Source organism: Myotis lucifugus, unplaced genomic scaffold (assembly GCF_000147115.1).
Source record: "Myotis lucifugus unplaced genomic scaffold, Myoluc2.0 scaffold_207, whole genome shotgun sequence".
NCBI classification, from domain to species: domain Eukaryota; kingdom Metazoa; phylum Chordata; class Mammalia; order Chiroptera; family Vespertilionidae; genus Myotis; species Myotis lucifugus.
In genome coordinates, this window is record NW_005871255.1 from 2068916 (window position 1) to 2089217 (window position 20302).

Consider the following 20302-nt stretch of genomic DNA (forward strand, 5'->3'; position numbering starts at 1 on the left):
CCACTCAAGGCTACACAGTTTCAATTATAGAAGATAAATAAATCCCAGAAGAAAAAAAAAAGAAAAAAAGGAGAGGCTGGGAGCTTGGGTCACTGGGGGGCATGGCCAGCCTGAAAACAGCCAATAGCCCCCCACCCAGGCTGGCCAGGCACCCCAGCAGGACCCCCATCCTGATCTGGGACACCCTTCAGGGCAAGCCAGCTAGCCCCCACCCATGCACCAGGCCTCTATCCTATATAATAAAAGGGTAATATGCAAACTGACCCTAACAGCAGAACGACTGGGAATGACTGGTCACTATGATACACACTGACCACCAGGGGGCAGACGCTCCATGCAGGAGCTGCCCCCTGGTGGTCAGTGCACTCCCACAGGGGGAGCTCTGCTCAGCCACAAGCCAGGCTGACGGCTGCCAGCACAGCGGTGGTGGTGGGAGCCTCTCCTGCCTCCTCAGCAGCACTAAGGATGTCCGACTGCAGCTTAAACCTGCTCCCCGCTGGCAAGTGGACATCCCCTGAGGGCTCCCGGGCTGCCAGAGGGATGTCTGACTTCCAGCTTAGGCCTGATCCCCTGTGGAGCAGGCCTAAGCCAGCAGGTGGACATCCTCCGAGGGGTCCCAGACTGTGAGAGGGCACAGGCCAGACTGAGCGACCCCCCCCCCCCCCAGTGCACAAATTTTTGTGCACTGGGCCTCTAGTATATGATAATCTTCCATTTTCTCAATAAAATGGTTGCCTAAAAGCCTTTTTGGGGGGCTATTATATATCATTTAGGCATGTAGATAAAATTAAACATTGTAAATTGCTATTTGCTAAATGTGGTTACACACACATTTTAGATTATATGAAATATATTAATTTAATGTTGCTTTTTACCCAATAACGTAATGAAATTTCATTCAATATTTTAATACATTTAAACAAAAACCTCTGTCATTACTGAAGCCATGTTGTGAGTTCTGTAGCACAGTTTATCAAAGCACATCATCTTCACACTCATCTAAGTTGATCAAGGCATTAAAATATTTTAATTTTGCATTGGCTGGTATTTCTCAGTGGTTAGAGAGTCGACCAGCATAGCAAAGGGTCGCAGGTTAGATTCCTGGTCACGGGCACACCTGGGTTGCAGAATTGATCCCTAGCCCCAGTCGGGGCATGGGTGGGAAGCAACCAATTGATGAGGCTCTCTCACATCGATGTCTCCCCTTCTCCCCCTCTCCCCCTCTCCCCTTCTCCCCTTCTCCCCCTCTGCCCCTCTCTCCCTCTCCCCCTCCCTCCCTCTCTCCTTCCCTTCTCTAAAAAAATCAATGGAAAAAATATCCTTTGGTGAAGATTAACAACAACAAAATTTAATTTTGCATTTGATACTTATATCAGGGTAGGCGAAGGTCCATGGGCCAAATACCCACCTATTTTTGTAAATAAAGTTTTACTGGAATACTAGCATCCAATTAGTTCTACAAATTGTCTGTGGCCACTACCATGACAAAGTTCAGTACTTACGACAGAGATCATATAGCCCTCATAGTAAAAAATATTTACTATCTGGCTCTTTACAGAAAAAGTTGACTGATCCTTGCTATATATGATAACCTCACTGGAAATTGCATCCCAAATGCAAAGAAAGACCTGCTGGCATAACTGTAGGAGATTTAAAGTGTTTACAATTGTTATCCAGCTTCTGCAATATGAGGTGTTGAATTTCTTTGTCTTTCTCTTTATTTGTTTGAACCAGTTCATCAGGTGACCTCTAAATATTCAAAACTATCATTGTTGAAGTCATTTTAAGCTAATCTGTCTTCTGCAAACAGAACTCCCCCCTTCCCCCCAAAACACAGTAATTGAGGGAGCAAGCACTTCTCTAAGGGAGTGATTTTATAAGGACTCAAAATACAAGGCAACTCACTCTTTGCTGAGGGATTTTCTTTTGCTTTATAATTATATCATTGTGTCTACAAAATTGAATGCACAGAGCCCCAACTGTCACAGGCTTAAATCTCTGGATTAGCGAGGGGTTTCTACAGACCTTTCATTAGAAATTAATTAGCTGGAGCTTTGGAGTTGGGAAATTTCCTTTGTGGTGTGTGCTGTTTAAATTTTACCTATGTACAGGTATTACTTTTTCAATTAAACAAATAAAAAAAACTGGGACAATATTTTAAAAGAGAAAGTTAATATTAACTAGCAGAAGGCATCTTAGCTTTTACTTTGACCTTGGAGCAATTAGTTTTATGACTAGCATTGATGCAGTACAGGAAAGCGAATATAGGGCAGGAAGAGAATAAGATTAATAGATGGGACAGACACTACCTTTGATCAACTGTCAGGTTCCAGGGAGTGTGATAGGAACAACATATGTACCCAACTCTTGTCTTTCTAAGGTATGTATGAGTGGAAAGATAAAGTCTTTATGTATATAGCAGAATTAAATGAATGTTTTTCTCAATTGATGTCCAACTATGTCTGAAAGGATAGGAGCACCACCTGCTACTTTGGAATATAAATAATTTTTAGTTAACTGATTTATTTAAATTTAAGGAGGTACTGCAATGTGTGCTTCTCTCCTCCCCTCCTTTTATTCTGTTGAACAAAAACCTTCAGTAGATATTATCTCTCTTTTGTACAGTGTGGTTAGAAATTTTAAAATCTGCTGAGTTTTTGCATTCTTAACCCATTGTACGCCATAAGCGTCTATAGACGCAAGTGGCGGACCTTCCCCACACGCTGTGTGAGTCCATTAAAAAAAAATGTTTTCCCTAAGTGGCAGCCCTGACCAACTTTAAAATCATTTTTCATAAGAATTTTCAGCTGAAAATATTCAAGAACATCCAAATTGTGAGTAATATATTTATTTTTATAATATTCATTGCAAATTGATCTTTTAAATTAAATTCAAAATATTGTGGCGTGTGGGGATGGTTTTCCTTTTGGACGCGTGGCAGTTAACTGGTTAAATATTTTATAACTGAAGAGGGGTGGTACAGAACATTAGAAGGTGGCTCTTACTCTGTAGAATGATAGGAATAGCCAGATTGACTCAGAAGATTGAAATGTAAGAATGGCCGTCTGCAGACGAAATTCACTCCCGTAGCCCAGAACTAAGCCAGAAAGGCCGTTCCTCCTTAAAATACAAGTTTTTGTTACCTACGACTCTAAGTCATCTTCTGTAGCACCCCACTCTGGGTGTTGATATACCTGCCTTCCCACCAATCTGTGTAATACAAAATAGGTTTAACTCTGCTTTTTGATACAAAACCATTTTTGACATTTCTTACATTTGCCAAGAGGCCTAGTCTGTGCAACAAAGCATGATGGCTTTGTTAGTTCTCTGGCGTAAGGGGGTGGGCATGTGGAACACTCTCACTTCTTTTGTTAAATGGATACAAAGAGTTGGGGAAGATGAAGATAGGTATTTGATAATTGATCACTAGGAATAAAATGTAGGAGTTTTCTTGTTTGAACCAAAGTATCTGAGCAGGGTTCTTTCCTGGATTACAAATATGTGACTCTCTTATAGGAGAAAATGTCCACCTTGGTTCTGGTGACGGGCAACCCAAAGAATCCGGGCCCCTTCCTCAAGTGGAAAAGAAGCTCAAGTGTACAGTTGAAGGCTGTGACCGGACATTTGTGTGGCCAGCTCACTTTAAGTACCACCTCAAAACTCATCGGTGAGCAAAGCTGAGACTCCACACTTGGAGCCAAAGACATTGATGTTTCCAGAGGAACTTGTACCCCCAATTGATAAATTAAAGGAAAGCAAGGGCTGCCATTCATTTGTGGTTAAGATGTCTTTTGTTCTTTAGTGGAAAGATTATCATTGTCTCATTTATCTCATTCTTGGCAAATATTTAATAAGACATTTGGCACCTAAATGAGCTGCAGCAAGAGTTCTCAAATCTCATTATAAATATAATTTCTTAGAGAACTTAAGAAGAATAATGCATAAGCTTGGGCCCCACCCTAAACCTAGAAATCCATATTTTGAGAAGGGCCTGGGCGTCTGTAGTTTTAACAAACTTCAGGTAACTTCAGTATATCCAGGTTTTGGATTTACTATCTGCCTTCAGAGTCAATAGGAGCTTTGACTTGTCCTCTCTAACAATAAGCATTTTTAAGTATGGTTGCTCATGCATGTTTGTTTGTTTGTTTCTCAGAAATGACCGCTCCTTCATCTGCCCTGCAGAAGGCTGTGGGAAAAGTTTCTATGTGCTGCAGAGGCTGAAGGTGCACATGAGGACCCATAATGGAGAGAAGCCCTTTATGTGCCCTGAGTCTAGCTGTGGTAAGCAGTTCACTACAGCCGGGAATCTGAAGAACCACCTGAGGATCCACACAGGTGTGTGCAACCCTAACCTTCCCATGGACAAACTGTTTGGCTTAATGCTTGCTTACGTATCCTTAGGAAAGGCTCTGAGGTGGAAATAGAGGCAAAGGTCTAAGTTTGTTGCTAGAACTATGAAGATGGAATTTCTTTTTTTCAGATTCCTCATGGCACTCTTCAATTCATTCAGTAACATTTCTTGAGCTTTCGCCTGTGTGTGAGGAACAGACTGTTAATTTCTGCCTCTAGGAGCCTAAAGTGTAGAAAGGAATATAAAACCTCTGACAGCAATATGATGAGAAATGGACAAAATAAGTCTTTCCAGATATCTTTGAACATTACACAACTGTAATTTGGGCATGAATATTGAGTCACAGAAACCTTACAGAGCCGTTTGTAGGCACTAAATGGGGTAAGATGGGGGAAGTACAAAGGCGAATATAAAATCCCTGACTTTGAGGAGCTTGCTTGCTTGTTAGGGCCTCACAGCATGAGAAACAGAATAGAGAAATAACTTGTTCTGGGTCAAACAACATGTTCATATCAAAGCGGAAAAATAAAGATACCCTGACTCTCAGTCTGAGGAGACATGAGGGGATAGCTGCAGGATGGGGTGACTTGCCAAGCCATTGCCCAGCATGTGCCAAGTCTCTTGCCAGAGCTTACTCACTGAACTCAGATCACTGCCTCAGGATGTGTAACTCTGCTCTACTTTCTCACCACTTCCTTTGTCTCTTCCTTGTTCATTCTTGCATTACTAAAATGACAGCAGGTACGATTAAAGGGCATTTTAAAAGTCCAAGCTGAAGCCACATTTGTTCCAGGCGTGATCCCCTCTAGATTGACATTACCATTGGCTGTGTTTCAGGGCAGAATAGCTCTTTCTCAGCTCTTTCTTGAAAGAGGATACTATACTTGCTCCAAGAAAGCAGTTTGAATTAAAAAAAAACCAAAAAACAAAAAACTAGAAAAACATCTAGCTGAATCGATTAGGAAAGAAGTCGAGTTCACCATGCCTTATTGTTAAGTACAGTGACTTCAACCTTGTGCTGCTCACCTTCTTTGTAGCTTTTTGTAAAACTGAACATCTTAAAATGCTTTCTTTTACTTCAGAGAATGACCCGATTTTCTCTCTTTATTCTAACTTTTACTAGCTCTCCCTTGTTAATCTTCCAATTGTTCACCAGTATCAGAATTTCCAGCTTCTTTCATTTTCACTCAGTGTGCTCTCTCATTGCATTCCCCGGCCTTAATTCAATCACTTCTCCCAGGATGACTCACAGATCTGGGTCTCAATTATTAATATAATAGTCCTGGCTGGTGTGGCTCAATTGGTTGAGCGTCATCCCATGCACTGACTGAAAGGTTGCTGGTTGATTCCTGGTCAGGGCACATGCCTGGGTTCTGGGCTCGATCCCCAGTAGGGGGAGTGCAGGAGGCAGCCAATCGATGTTTCGCTCTCATATTGATGTTTCTCTCTTTCTCTTCCTCTCTCTAAAAAATCTATTTTAAAAATCTTTTAAAAATTAATATAATAATAAAAGTTAGTATTTATTGAGGTAATTTAATATGTGCCAAGTACATGTGTGTGTGTGTATCCTGTATAATAAAGAGCTAATATGCTAATTAGACCAGACAGTAGATGACCTTCCGGAAGACCTTCTGGAATGACTGGGGGGTGGGGCCACGAGGCAGCCAGGGCCATGAGGGCCGAGGCAGCCTGGGCTGCGAAGGCCTACTCTTGCACGAATTTTGTGCATTGGACCTCTAGTATGTGTGTGTGTGTGTGTATATATATATATGTATATATATATATATCTTATTTAATTTTCAAGGTAACTTTATTCATTACATACTGTACTTATTGATGAAGCAGCAGAAGATTAGAGAGTTATGTAACTTGCCTAACATTATGCAACTAGGAAATGGCAGAGCTGCCAGTTTTAGTGGCTTACCAGGAGAGCTTACTATGCCAAGCACTATATGAATACTTGTGTTATCTCATTTAATCCTCAAAATAATCTTTTGAGATTGTATTATGTTCGTTTTATAGATAAAAAACTGATTCTTAGAGCCCCAGTTGGGTGGCTCAGTTGGTTGGAGCATTGTCCCATACACCAAAAAGGTTGCTGGTTTGATTAGATTTCTGGTCAGGGCACATACCCAGGTTGCGGGTTTGATCTATGGTCGGTGCACTTAGGGTAGGCAACCAATCTCTCCCTTTCTCTCTCTCTCAAATCAATAAGCATATCCTGTGGTGATGATTAAAAACAAACAAAATTATATCTTGGAGAGGTTAAATGTCTTCCCCATACTAAGTGGTAGTGCCAGGATTTGAACTCAGGGTTAAGTAACTCATGCTTTAATCATAATGCAACATTGCCTTTTAAACCTCCTCTTCTCCTTTGTACTTTATCTCCGCAAAATCACCACCCTGTCAGTATCCAAATAGGAAGGCTGTGTCTATATCCTAGGCCAGCTTGATGCAGAGATTCATACTACTAAAATCTGTTTTCTAAATCCTCTATTTTAAGGTTATTTTAGTTCATCTCATTAAACATTTAATCTTATTTATTACTAGAATTTTCAGTTTTTTTGACATTTATTCATATTATTATATCATATACATATATATGATATTGTTCAGTCAGCAACTTTTTGAGTACCTAGCATTCTGGGATAGGTGTAAGTACACAAATATGCTTTCAAAAAAGTTGCAGTCCACAGGAATGTCATAAACATAAAGCTGTGTGGCCCTAGCCGGTTTGGCTCAGTTGATAGAGCATCCGCCTGTGGACCAAAGGGTCCCAGGTTCAATTCCGGGAAGGGCACGTACCTTAGTTGCCGGCTCCTGGTCGGGGCTCGTGCAGGAGGCAACCAATCGATGTTTCTCTCTCTCTTTCCCTCTCTCTTCCACTCTCCCTAAAAATCGATGGAAAATATCCTCGTGTGAGGATTAACAAAAACAAAAAGAAGAAAAGCACCACATAAAACTGTGTGGTACAGTCTGAAAGAACAGGATAATCTAGAGCAGTGGCCCTTCCTCCTTCAAGGCCAGCTCCTGTGTTATCACCATGCCAGCCTTACTTGCTGAGTAGGAGAAACTCACTCTTAGGTTTCTCCTTTATTCTCACACAACCACACTCACAGCACTCTGACACCAGATGTGTGGGTTTTCTCCCACACCAAGCAATTCTCTGCAACACCAGCTGGGTGCCCTACTTGGAGGGAGATAGGTCAGACCCCACAGGTTAAGGGCTCAGACCCACAGAATGCTTCCACCCTACCTCTGATGCCAGTAGCAAGCAGTAGATTGCTCGTAACTCCTCTCTGACTTGGCTACACATCAAGTTCTCATGATCCTCCCTTTGGATTTGATTATTTGTGAGATAGCTCACAAAACTCAGGGAAACATGTTTATCAATTAATTATATAATAAAGGATATGCCAAAGGATACAGACAAACAGCCAGACAGAGAACAATAGGGCCAGGTCTAGAAGGGTCCCGAGCTCAGGAGATTCTGTCCCTGTGCGGTTGGGGTGTGTCACCCTCAGCATGTAGATGGGTTCACCAACCCAGAAGCTCTCTGAACCATGTGCTTTTGGGATTTAATGGAGGCTCCATCACATAGGCTGAAAATCCCAATTTTCTAATCATGGCATGGTCCATCCAGGAGCCCACAAAGAGTCACTTCATTTGAACAAAAGACATTATTACCCAGGAAATTCCAAGGGATTTAGGGACTCTGTGTCAGAAACCAAGATCAAACCCAAATATTAGAACAAAAGATGTTCCTAGTGCTCTATCACTTAAGAAATTTACTAGGGTGTTAGGAACCCTGCATCAGCAACTGGGATTAAAAACTAAATGTTAGAACAAAGGAGTCTCCTCGTACCCTTATTCATAAGAATTGTAGGAGCTCTGTGTGAAGAACCAGGGCCAGAGACCAATGTATATATTTCTTACTATTTCACACTTGCTGTTTTCTGAACTTGCCCTGGGCACTCTCAGTTTCAAGGCTCTGCTTATGCTTTTCCTTGTGCCTGGAATTTCCTTCCATCCTTGTCATCTTTTAAGACCAGCTTAAATTCAGCTTCTTTAAAAAAATGATCACAATCAGAGTCTCTTCCCTTTCTAAATGCTTATAGCCTTTTTTGGTACAATAATTTATATTGAAGTTATTTATAAATACATTTATCTCTCTCACACTAGTCTGTGGCCCTTAGAGGATAGAGACTACATCTGATTTTTTCACTTTCTATTTTGAAATAATTATAGACTTACAGGAAATTGCAAAAATAGTACAAGGAGTTCTGTGTGTGCTTCCCCCACTTCCCCAGAAAGTGACATTTTATACAGTCATAGTACAATATCAAAACCAGGATGTTAACAGTACTGTCAGTCCACAGGCCTTACTCAGTTTTTACCATGCATGTTTGATTTTTAAATAACTAAGTAAGATTGTAGAAAAAAATTACAGAAAAGCAGAAAGAAAATAAATCATCTTTAATACCACTATGAAGATATCTACTTTTAACATATTTTATAGATTTTTTTGTGTACCTTTGACTAAACATGTTTTTATTTGTTTTCTTTATAAAATGAGAATATATAATATCTACTTTATAACTTTAAAAAATCTGTACTTTTTAATGGATCTAGAAACTGATTCTTAAAGAGAATTGGTATATAAGTTTAAAATCCTAGCGGCACATATTACATACTGTAATCTTGATATCCTCAGGGGGGATGTGGTCACTAAAGAAGGTAGGTCAGTGCAGTTGAGGGTCAGCTCTTGAGCCAGGAGGGAGAAAAGGGCAGGGCAGTCTGGTGGGCTGTATACTAGCAGAACATTGAGAGGTGACATTTGCTAGATAGCCCAGCTGAAATTATATAGCCTGAATTAAAGAAATCAGATTAAGTCATTGGAAACAGAAAACGGTTGGTGGAAAAAGAGAGAGAGAGAGTTCACCAGAAGACTGAGTCTTTATCTCATTTTCTGTTTCTAGGAGAGAAGCCTTTCCTTTGTGAAGCCCAAGGATGTGGCCGTTCCTTTGCTGAGTATTCTAGCCTCCGAAAACATTTGGTGGTTCACTCAGGTACTCTGATCATCGTTCAGAACCACCAGGGTGAATGTTGAAGACGAGGAGAGTGGTGGCGGGGAATCGGAGAAGGGGATATTGTGAACCCAGGGTTGGAATCCTTGAGGATGGTACATATCCTAGAGGTCTGTGGAAGCCTGTATCTGAAAAGGGAAGTAAATATTCTGTGTGGCTGCCATGACCTTATAGCAAAGATGTTTTATGAAGGCAACAGAACAATGGGTCTGGAAAGGACTCGGGGCTGGGAACAGTGAGCATGCTAAGTCTTCCTGGGGTACTTTTCCTGCCTTCGTACTGAAGGCTGAGAGGCTGGGGAAGGTGGGAAGTGGGAGAAGGAGCAGCCTCTTACGTAATTTAACATTCTCTGGGCTTCTCCATCTAGGCCTTGAGTCCATTTTCTGGTTGTCAGGAATGCACCTTGTCGTTTTGGCTCCCTTGTCTTAACCTGGTCCCTGTTGCAGGAGAGAAGCCTCATCAGTGTCAAGTCTGTGGGAAGACCTTCTCTCAAAGTGGGAGCAGGAACGTGCACATGAGAAAGCATCACTTGCAGATGGGAACAGCTGGGAGTCAAGAGCAGGAGCAAACTGGTGAGCAGAGAGGGTTTCATGGAGTGCTGTTTCTTCTGGCCAAATAACTGGCATGCCTGGTTATCTGGAAATGTTCTGATTCTGTTTTGGGAAGAGACCTGGTCTCATTTGATGGGCTAGTGGTTTCCAAATGTAGCTATACAGTAAAAACCCTTTGCAAGCTTTTTAAAAAATACATATATTTTTATTGATTTCAGAGAGTAAGGGAGAGGTGGAGAGAGAGAGAGAAACATCAATGATGAGAGAGAATAATTGATTGGCTGCCTCCTGCATGCCCCCTACTGGGGATCAATCCTGCAACCCAGGTATGTGCCCTGACTGGGAATCGAATCGGCAACCTTCTGGTTCATAGGTCGACACTCAACCACTGAGCCACAAGCTTTTAAAATATATACAGTATATTCATATTGTCTACTCCTCCCCCTAAACAAAACAGCCTGGTAATTGAGATTATTTGGAAGTAAAATCCCAGAATCTGTAGTTTTAAAAGTTTCCTGAGTGAGTTGGATGGTAACTAGTGCTGATCCATGAACCAGCATTTGAGTATCACTGTGATAAAGATTTCTGTATGACAAGAGTTTAAGCATATTTTACTTATCAGTCATGACTCCCTTTTTACCGTAAATTTGATACTTTTTATTATTCCTTTTCCATGTCTTTCCTTAACCAGTTCTTTCACTCCAAATGCTCCTTTAAGGGCATTCATCCTATTTTGTAAGCTAATTATCCAGCTCACAAGCAAGGGTGTTTATTCATAAGGCTTAACCCTTTCCTTGTAGGCTTACTCTTGCTTTCAAAAGTAGGTGTAATAGGAGATGGTATCCAAGATACAGGTTAATTTTTAGTTCTGAAAGAAAAGGCAAGCTTCCTATGCAAGAGTGGGGACCAGGTGCAGCCTTGACTGCTGTATCTCTCACATCCTGTTCTCTGTGCAGCTGAGCCACTAATGGGCAGTAGTTTGCTTGAAGAGGCTTCAGTACCCAGTAAAAACCTGGTGTCTGTGAATCCCCAGCCGAGCCTTGGTGGAGAGTCCTTGAACCTACCAAATACCAATTCTATCCTAGGAGTTGATGATGGTAAGAATTTCAACTCTTCTTTATTTGGGGAAAGTGGGCTGCCACTAGAGACTAAGGAATGGGGTTGTCTCCAAAATAGAGGTTTTAATTTCATTTCTTGTGAGTAGCTGTGGTATGATTGAGTAGCATTGTGTTCTTTGTCTCTGGGGGTGAATAAGTGAACTTGTAAAAAAAAAAATTCATTGAAAAGATGATGTAACAATAGAATAAAGAGAAAAAATTTTAAAGAAGATTATCCATAATCCTAGCATCCTAGCCCAACTATTTCTATTTTTCCTATTGCAGTTATGGAAGAACTTAACTTTTAAAACATTTAAACAGAACATAACCAGGTTTTACAGAGGAGATATAAAGCAATTTCTCCATACCATCAAAAGCCATATCTTCAGGAGAAAAGAAAGGGCTCTCTAGGAAACAGTTGCTTCTCTCTGGTGTAGAAATTTCACCCAAGTTACACAGGCCAGGCCCTCTTCTCTGAAAAACGTAACAGGTGAGGTCAGCATGCATTTATTCAGTGCCTACTCTATGCCTGGCACCATGGGAAAGATTAAAAAGTAGAAGACAGGGACCTTAAAATCTAGTTGAGAAGTCAAAACTTACACATGGGAAACAGAAGATAGTAATAAGCAAATGTTAAATTACATGGTATAGTTAGGAAGAGCAGTATAAGTTTAAAAAAGCCACTAAAATAAACTGAAATTTGAAGGCTAAGTGGTTTATGCATAAACTATTTCCAAAAGATCTTCATGGTGATATCACTAGTGAACATTTAATAAGTCTGAGATCTGTATTTTAGTTATTCATATCGTACTCAGTCAATTTGGGGCATAAGTGACCATATCTGTGTAACTTCTCCATGGAGCCAACAAGGCCTTAGAGTGTGCTCTACAACTTACCTCTCCTCTGTTTCATGAATGATACTAGTGGCTAACTGAAGCAGGAGGCACAAAAATTGCATGGAGGTACTTTGCCAGCCTGAAGGAAGAAAGTCGTAAGGGAGAAAGGGACACAGAGTAGGAACTTTGAAGTGAAGCTAGGTTTAAGTTCTTGACCTGCACACATTGTGCTCTTTGTTTCATTGGTGACTGCTTTAAGGGTCACCTCTGGTTTCCTGATTTGCCTGCCTAGGCAGCTTTTGTTCTGTTTCCTACACAGTGTTAATCCATTTAACAGTGTTAACCCAGTTAGCAGTGATAAAGCCATATTACTCTAAATCGGCATATTAAAAACTGGTCAGCTCCTATATCAAGATTTTTTGCCTTTTCTTCCCATTCCCCTTTTGTAATACGGTATTTTCCAAATTCACTGATAATGATTATTAGGTAAGAATTTGAAAGAAATACAGGAACATGGGATTCAGTGTTTCAGGGGACAGTTTTAAAATTCTTAATAAGAGGCTTGATAAGGCAGGTAGGTATCTGTGGATTCACTTTTTGTTGAAACATTTTTTCTGCTGTTTCACAGAGGTGCTTGCTGAAGGATCCCCACGTCCCCTGTCTTCAGTGCCTGATGTGACACATCACTTGGTGACCATGCAGTCAGGGAGGCAGTCATATGAGGTTTCTGTCTTAACTGCCGTAAATCCACAGGAGGTAAAATGGTCTCTTGCCCTTGTTTTGTTCCTGTGGAAACTAATGTAGAGAGCAGCGGTTCTCAACCTGTGGGTCGCGACCCCTTTGGTGGTCGAATGACCCTTTCACAGGGGTCGCCTAAGACCATCCTGCATATCAGATATTTACATTATGATTCATAACAGTAGCAACATTACAGTTATGAAGTAGCAACAAAAATAATTTTATGGTTGGGTCACAACATGAGGAACTGTATTTAAAGGGCCAGAAGATTGAGAACCACTGGTAGAGAGTGATTGGGAATCTAGTTCAGAGGATTTGAAAAATTCTCCAATTTCAACTTCCCAGAAGCTTTGAATAGAGTATCTTCCTTTAAGCTCAGAAAGGAGCCTGAGTGGTAGGGTTTCCTGAATTGAGAACTTGGTCAATTACAGGTGAGATTCTGAGTTTTAAATTTCTATATTCACATGCCTTAACGAATATCTGCTCCTTCTGTTTTCTGCCTCACTATGAGATGAGTTTGCTTTTTATAAAGAAAATAACATCCTTGGACAAAGTGGTACTTAAGCAAAAAAAAGTACTGACAAATCATTTTTAAAAATTATTGTTCATTTTGATAGGGTCATATGCCTAGGAGATACCAAGCTGAACTAACTGGTCATACAGAAATGTATTCACTGGCTTATTGAATGAGAACCATCATCTAAATTAAAGAGGAGTTTTAAGATCATTAAGAGCAAAGATGTGTCATTAGAGACCAAGGCTAAGATTGCTCACATGCTCATTTCCCAATTACTATGTACAGATGCAAAACTTTGATAGTGAAGAAGGCTGATAGGAAAAAAATGGATTCATTTGAAATGTGGTGGAGAGCTCTTATGAACACCCTGGACCACCAGAAAGATGAACAAGTGGGTCCTAGAGAAAATTAAGCCTGAAACATTGCTGGAGGCAGAATGACAAAACTGAAGTTGTCCTACTTAGGGCACATCTTGAGCAGACAGGGTTCTTTGGAAAAGACAGTAATGCTGGGAAAATAAAAGGCAGCAGGATAAGAGGAAGACCAAACATGAGCTGGACAGGCTCCATAAAAGAAGCCGTGGACATGAGTCTACAGGAGCTGAGCAGGGCTGTTGAACATCACGATGTTCACTAGGAGTTAGAGCTAATTCAGTGGCACATAACATACATGTCCATTGGTTCTTTCCTAAGTTACCTTCTCCTGGTTATTGCCTTGGAACATGGCTCACCTATACAGCCTTCCTTTATCTATTTTATCCTTGTTTATTTTAAAATCTTTATTATGGAAGTGTTCAAAGAGTATAGAGAGAATAGTATATCTTTTATAGTTGGTTGGTTTGAATTAGGATTCAAACAAGGCCCATACATTGCATTGCTTAATAATTCTTAATTCTCTTTAAAATAGTTCCTGCCACCCACCACACTTTTTTTTTCTTTTCCAGTATGGTTATCTATTTAAGGAATTGGGTTACTCTGCCTATAGAATTTCCGATGTTCTGATTTTGACTGATTGACTCCTTTTGCTATTTAATATATTTTTCTATTCACAGATTTTCTAAAAGCTGGTAATTACATTTAGAGGCTTGATTAGATTCATGCTCCTCCCTAAACCCCACAAGAATATTTCATAGGTGGTACTCTTGCTTTCTATGACATCTCATCAGGAGACACATGATAATCAGTTGTTCTCCTCTTACTGATCTTAAGATTGACCAATGAGTCAAGTAAAAACTTTGGCAACCATTATTGATCATGGCCTAATCTATTTTTATATTAGAGCTTGCAAAATGGTGATGTCCTAATTCTCTTTTTCCCCTTGCTTTTCTTTTATAAAACAAGTACTTTTTCTCACCAACTATTGGGTTGCTCTGAAAGTCAGTTTAGTCTTCTCTTTTACTAATTATTACCTGACAAACTAATCTGCAACACTCAACCTTTTCTTTTTTTATATTTGAAACTTTGGAGCTTTTCTCTCCTATACTGTTAAATACTTTTTTAAAAAGTTTTTATTTTATTTTACTTTTTAAATGTTTTTATTGATTTCAGAGAGAGGAAGAGAGAGGGAGAGATAGAAGCATCAATGATGAGAGAATCATCGATCTATGCCTCCTGCATACCCGCTACTGGGGATGGAGCCCGCAATCCGGGCGTGTACCCTGACCAGGAATCCAATTATGACCTCCTGATTCATGGGTCAACGCTCAACCATGGAGCCACACCGGCTGGGCGAAATACTTTTTTTTTTTTTAATTGAAGCACTCCAGGCAACCCCAAACTAATGCTGGATGTATAAAATCATAATTCAGTCAACATACATTTTTTACTTAATATGTGTAAGGCACTCTACTGGGTACTAGTTGTACAGTGTAAATAAAGTACAATGTCTGCCTCAAAGAACTTACAGTCAGAATTGGGACCTCTATCTTTTATAACTCCATAACTGTGTAAATGGTGTCCCTGGAGTGGTGCTGTACAGAGAGGTTAGAATGGGAAGGGTGAAAGATTAATAACTGGCAATTTTTACATGCTGTAGTAAGTGCTAGTCTTGGGGGAAGTCAGGGAATAAGTTTTAGTGTTTTTTTTGTTTTTTGTGTTTTTTATTGAGTTCAGAGAGGAAGGGAGAGGGAGAGATAGAAACATCAATGATGAGAGAGAATCATTGATTGGCTGCCCCCTGCATGCCCCACATTGGGGATCAAGCCCACAACCCAGGCATGTGCCCTTGACTGGAATCGAACCTGGGACCTTTCAGTCCACAGGCCAGTGCTCTATCCACTGAGCCAAACCGGCCAGGGCAAGTTTTAGTGTTTAAGTTGAGATCTGAGGGATGATAGCAATAATCTTGATGGATAAGTGGGAGGAAATAATAGGCATAAGGATAGCAAAGTGTACAAAGGCAGAGGATGAGAGGGAACAGGGAACTATGGAACCACAGAGGGTTGAGTATGATGGGAGCTGGAATGGAAAAATGGGAACAGGAAAGATAAGCTGGCCCCTGTCTTGCAGGGCCTTCCAGGACCTGATTGTATCCTGGGGGCAGTGGCAGCCACTGCAGAGTTTTAAGTGAGGTATGTTATGGCCTGACGTGTGTGTGCAGAAAGGCCAGTAATAGTGCATTTGTTCTCTTGAACCTGGGCACATGGGTCATGGAATTGACTGCAGAGTGTCCATGTCCAGGTGATGCCCACTTACAGCTTCAGGCAGACACAATAGCACAGACCACCTAAGAAACAGACACTAAGGATCTATAGCGACCTAAGTAACTAGTTTCATAATGGAAGACCCCAACACTTAATAGAAAAATATTAACACTAAGTGGGAAGTGTTGCCCCTAGATGTAGCTAAAAATCCTGTACTATCACTTTTTCCTCATGGGTCCTTGTATATTTATTAACACACTAGAGCAGTGGTTCTCAACCTTCCTAATGCCGCGACCCCTACAGTTCCTCATGTTGTGGTGACCCCCAACCATAAAATTATTTTCGTTGCTACTTCATAACTGTAACTTTGCTACTCTTATGAATCGTAATGTAAATATCTGATATGCAGGATGTATTTTCATTGTTACAAATTGAACATAATTAAAGCATAGTGATTAATCACAAAAATATGTAATTACATATGTGTTTTCCGATGGTCTTAGGCAACCCCTGTGAAAGGGTCGTTCGACCCCCAAAGGGGTTGCGACCCACAGGTTGAGAACCGCTGCACTAGGGGCCTGATGCACAAAATTCGTGCAAGAGTAGGCCTTCCTTCCCCCGGCTGCTGGCACTGGCTTCCCTCTAGGCCTTCCTTCCCCCGGCTGCCGGCACTGGCTTCCCTCCGGCACCCAGACTTCCCTCCGGCTGATAGGCACCCAGGACCCAGGCTTCCCTCGCAGCCCCAGCTTCGTCCAGAAGATCTGGAAGGACGTCCGGAAGGACATCCGGTCTAATTAGCATATTACACTTTTATTATTATAGATTACCATTATTACCTTTACCATTACCATTATTGCCTTCCTCTTACAACACTGCTCACCCCTCCTTTTCCTTTCTCAGGGTAGGCTTATCACATCCTCCAGTACCTTAGTTGTTTTCAAGCTACAAGCCCCCAAGGCTCCAGCCTTAGTCCTCTTCCTCATCCAAGGTCTAGGTACTAACTGACCATTCCTCCAGTCAGTGAGGAAGGTTGATTCCTTGGGGAGACTCAGATGCCAGAGAAGGAGAAGGCAATTTTCAACCCTAAAACAACACAAGCCCATTCCAAATTCTGTTTTTGGAAGTCACCATACATTATATATTACACCTGTTAAGAATCTACTGATGCACCAGTTGGACTCCTGTAAATATGCTCTAAAAATAAAAATAACTTATCAAGAATATCAGAATAACCAAATCAAGTATCCAAAAATTTCATGGAAAATATATCAGAACCACACCTCGTTCAGATGGTACAGATTGGACAATTTCTGTCTTCCCTCAATATTGCCAGGTCTCCCAAGAATCAGAGGACTCACTGTGCAGGCCCACTGGGACCCCAGGGCTTTAGGAGCTGCCGAATACAGGTCATCCCAACTGGGGTCCCATGTCACAGAGTTCACATTCTATTCATTCATTTATAGAAACATTGATTTGTTGTTCCACTTGTTCATTGATTGCTCTTGTATGTGCACCGACTGGGGATCAAACCTGCAACCTTGGCGTACCTGGATGATGCTCTAACCAACTGAGCTACCTGGCCAGGGCGAGTTTACATTCTTGAACTCAAGAACAAGTATAAGTGATTGCCAGCTAGTTTGACTATATCTTAGCATGTTTTCCAGATAAAATAAATTACAAATTCTATACCATCTCTAATAAAGTGCCATTGCTAAGTTTTTGAGTTCAAATATCTGGATCTTGGCCTAGATTAAAAGCATACCATTCTTACATCCCTACCACACAGCATCAAATGAAATCTGTCCTTTAATTTGTTTAAATGTCTTTAAATTCTGTACTGTTAAATTCTGTATAAACTACCTTCATCCAAATTGAAGTAAACAAGTAAATACATCTCCAGCTCAATAATTTATCTGATTAGATTTTAATAAGCCAAATTTGTATTCTGAATTTCACTGTATTCCTATCTCATTTTCTTTTCGTAATAAAATGGAACCCAATTTCATCAATTATTGTACAAAACCGCCTTTCAACAAAGTGTAGAGTAGAATGTCCGTTAGCTGCCACCCTGCTGGAGTCTCAGGCTTGTCTCACTTCATCACAGGAAAGGTATTCCTTAAGCCCAGGGAATCCCTGAAGTTCTGAGTTGGGTCTAGCTCTCAGGTAGAACTCTTTGGGAATAGCCTTCCATTCCTTTTATTTCTACTTGAACTTGCAGCCCGTACTTGGGCTAACACTGACGTAAGATTTTTGGTTTCACCATTTCTAATTTCCCTGTAAGTCATAGATTCCTCCTTCACTGACTAGTAAGTACACGAATATGCAAACAATAGTTTGACTTATAGACTCAGGACATTTTATTGCCGTAGTGAAAATGACAGCATCATGAAGTGTCCACAATGCTGTCTCACGGCCAGTATCTGCATGGCTCTTGCTTTGGAACTAGATATCCTCGACTCAGCCCCTGCAGTGCATTCCCCACTCATCAACCTTTTACTTAGTATGAATTATTTTTCTTTTATTCTTCGGTAACCTATTTCAGATTTTGTTGTACTCTTTTTACAGTTACTAAACCAAGGAGATTTAACTGAAAGACGGACATGAGCATGGGTATTGAATCCTGAAGAGCACTCTATCTGATCCCAGAAAGCATATAGTGGGAACAGCTTGCTTATGGCTCACAATCTGCCAGAATCAAAATGAATCTGTGAATGACAAGACCCCGCTTTTTCCTCTGTGCATCTTCCCTGGCAAAGAAGATGAATGCAAGAGAGCTTCTCTTCAGACTCTCATCTGATCCAGAAAAGGAAGAAAGCAGGGAATGTGGGCTAGGTCACTGTACCTACCTCTCTTCCCACTGGAAAATTTTGGGATGGACTTCTCCCGAAAAATGAATTTGATTATGTGTTGGCTGACCTATCTCAGTATAACAATTGAGAAGAGATTTTCCTATGAAGAGCTACCATCCCAGCCTCTGCTGTCTTACCACGTGGATGAACTAAGTCCTGCCACCAACCATAAAACTTCACCAAGACGTTGAGCTTTCAAGATGCCTTGTTGCTTTGGAGAAGGGAGTGATGTCAGTTCTGTTGTGATACTCTCCCTTTAGCAACCTGAGTAAGACACTCTCCGCCAGTGGGCTGCAAAAAAATAAATTACTTGAATCCCTACTTGGCCCAGGCTGAGGTACTATCTTGTCCCATACACCTCTACTTAGTCACTTTGCTTTCTTTGTTTATGGAACATACAGTAGCATGTTTAAAGGGCTTTTTTTTTTTTTTAAGTTAAATCACATGATTCAGAGCTTCAATTGTTTTCCCTTTAAATAAACAAAATAGCCCAGTCAGTTCTTTGGCTTCTTGTTTTAGACAGAATTTGTTCTCTTAGAAGATTAAGAAAGAAGTTCAGTCTTCACCTTTAAGATAAGGTATTGATTTACCCTTAGGATTCCATGCAGGTAAGACCGAGCTCAGGAGTCTTGGGGAACATGACATGAACATCTTCATCTCTAACTAGCAAACCCAGATGATAGCTATTGCAGGAGTGTCACTCTATCCCCATCAGAAAGAACCATGTCTGAGTCTGGAAAATTAGCAATGAATTTTCCCAGAAAGTTAAAAAAAAACAAAAACGAGAAAGGTGCTTCTGTTAGAGTAGGCACTCTTGCTATTATCCTGTCTCTACAGCTACTGAGAGAACATCTAATTATAATTAGTGAGTATTCCAAAGATCACTTACTAGTAGAAAATCATGGCTGTCAAATTTATTTAAAGTGAATCTCATGCTGACACACACACACACACACACATGCTCACTGATAACATTCTAAATATATAACAGGAAAGAACTGCTTTTTTAAATAAAGTAATTATAGTTCTCAATTTGTTAATGACATGTATATAATCACATTGTGCTATGTAGATTGAGTTCATGTCAATTACTTGTATTCTTAAAATGCCAGTTTTTACTTCCTGTAGCCTCACTCTTATACTAGAGCAGCGGTTTTCAACTGGGAACATTTTGCCCCCAACTCTCCTAGGGACATTTGGCAATATCTAGAGACATTTTTGGTTGTCACAACTGGAGGGGTGTTACTGGCATCTAGTGAGTCGGGGCCAGCATGCTGCTAAACATCCCACAGTGCACAGGACAGCTCCCTGTCCCTGCACCCAGCAAAGATTCATCGCCCAAAATGTCAATCGTGCTGAGGCTGAGAAACCCTGTGCTAGAAGTTGCAAACTTGTCATCCCCCAGGTGTTTTATTTTGCCTGTACAATATTTCCAAGTAATTTTTAAATTAGGTGACAACATGCAGATTTCTGGCTTCTGTTGAAAAGGCAGTTGATCTGGCAATTCTGGGCCTGTATTCCAGCAGAGACTCCAGTCTCTACTGTCCCCTACTCCCTTACAGCCAGCCCATTCAACCCATTTATTTTCTGACTAGCCTCTGTAGGCATTTGGGCCCGTGCCTTTTTTTCTGTCCC

At 40.8% G+C, this 20302-nt stretch overlaps 1 protein-coding gene across 4 annotated transcripts in view; it reads left to right on the forward strand.

Annotated features, from left to right (window-relative positions):
• The window catches only part of ZNF410 (zinc finger protein 410), a 37986-nt gene extending 18822 nt beyond the window's left edge, over positions 1-19164 (forward strand). The window contains exons 6-12 of one of the 4 annotated variants that reach the window (XM_006097632.3): positions 3517-3667; positions 4154-4335; positions 9331-9420; positions 9885-10010; positions 10946-11086; positions 12551-12678; positions 18384-19164. In XM_006097632.3, the coding sequence (XP_006097694.1) occupies positions 3517-3667; positions 4154-4335; positions 9331-9420; positions 9885-10010; positions 10946-11086; positions 12551-12678; positions 18384-18422 (857 nt within the window). In that variant the 3' untranslated portion in view covers positions 18423-19164. The remainder of the gene's footprint in view (positions 1-3516; positions 3668-4153; positions 4336-9330; positions 9421-9884; positions 10011-10945; positions 11087-12550; positions 12679-18383) is intronic. The other 3 variants (XM_023761338.1, XM_006097636.3, XM_006097639.3) reach the window with 3 other exon arrangements.
• The last annotated feature ends 1138 nt before the right edge of the window (positions 19165-20302 follow it).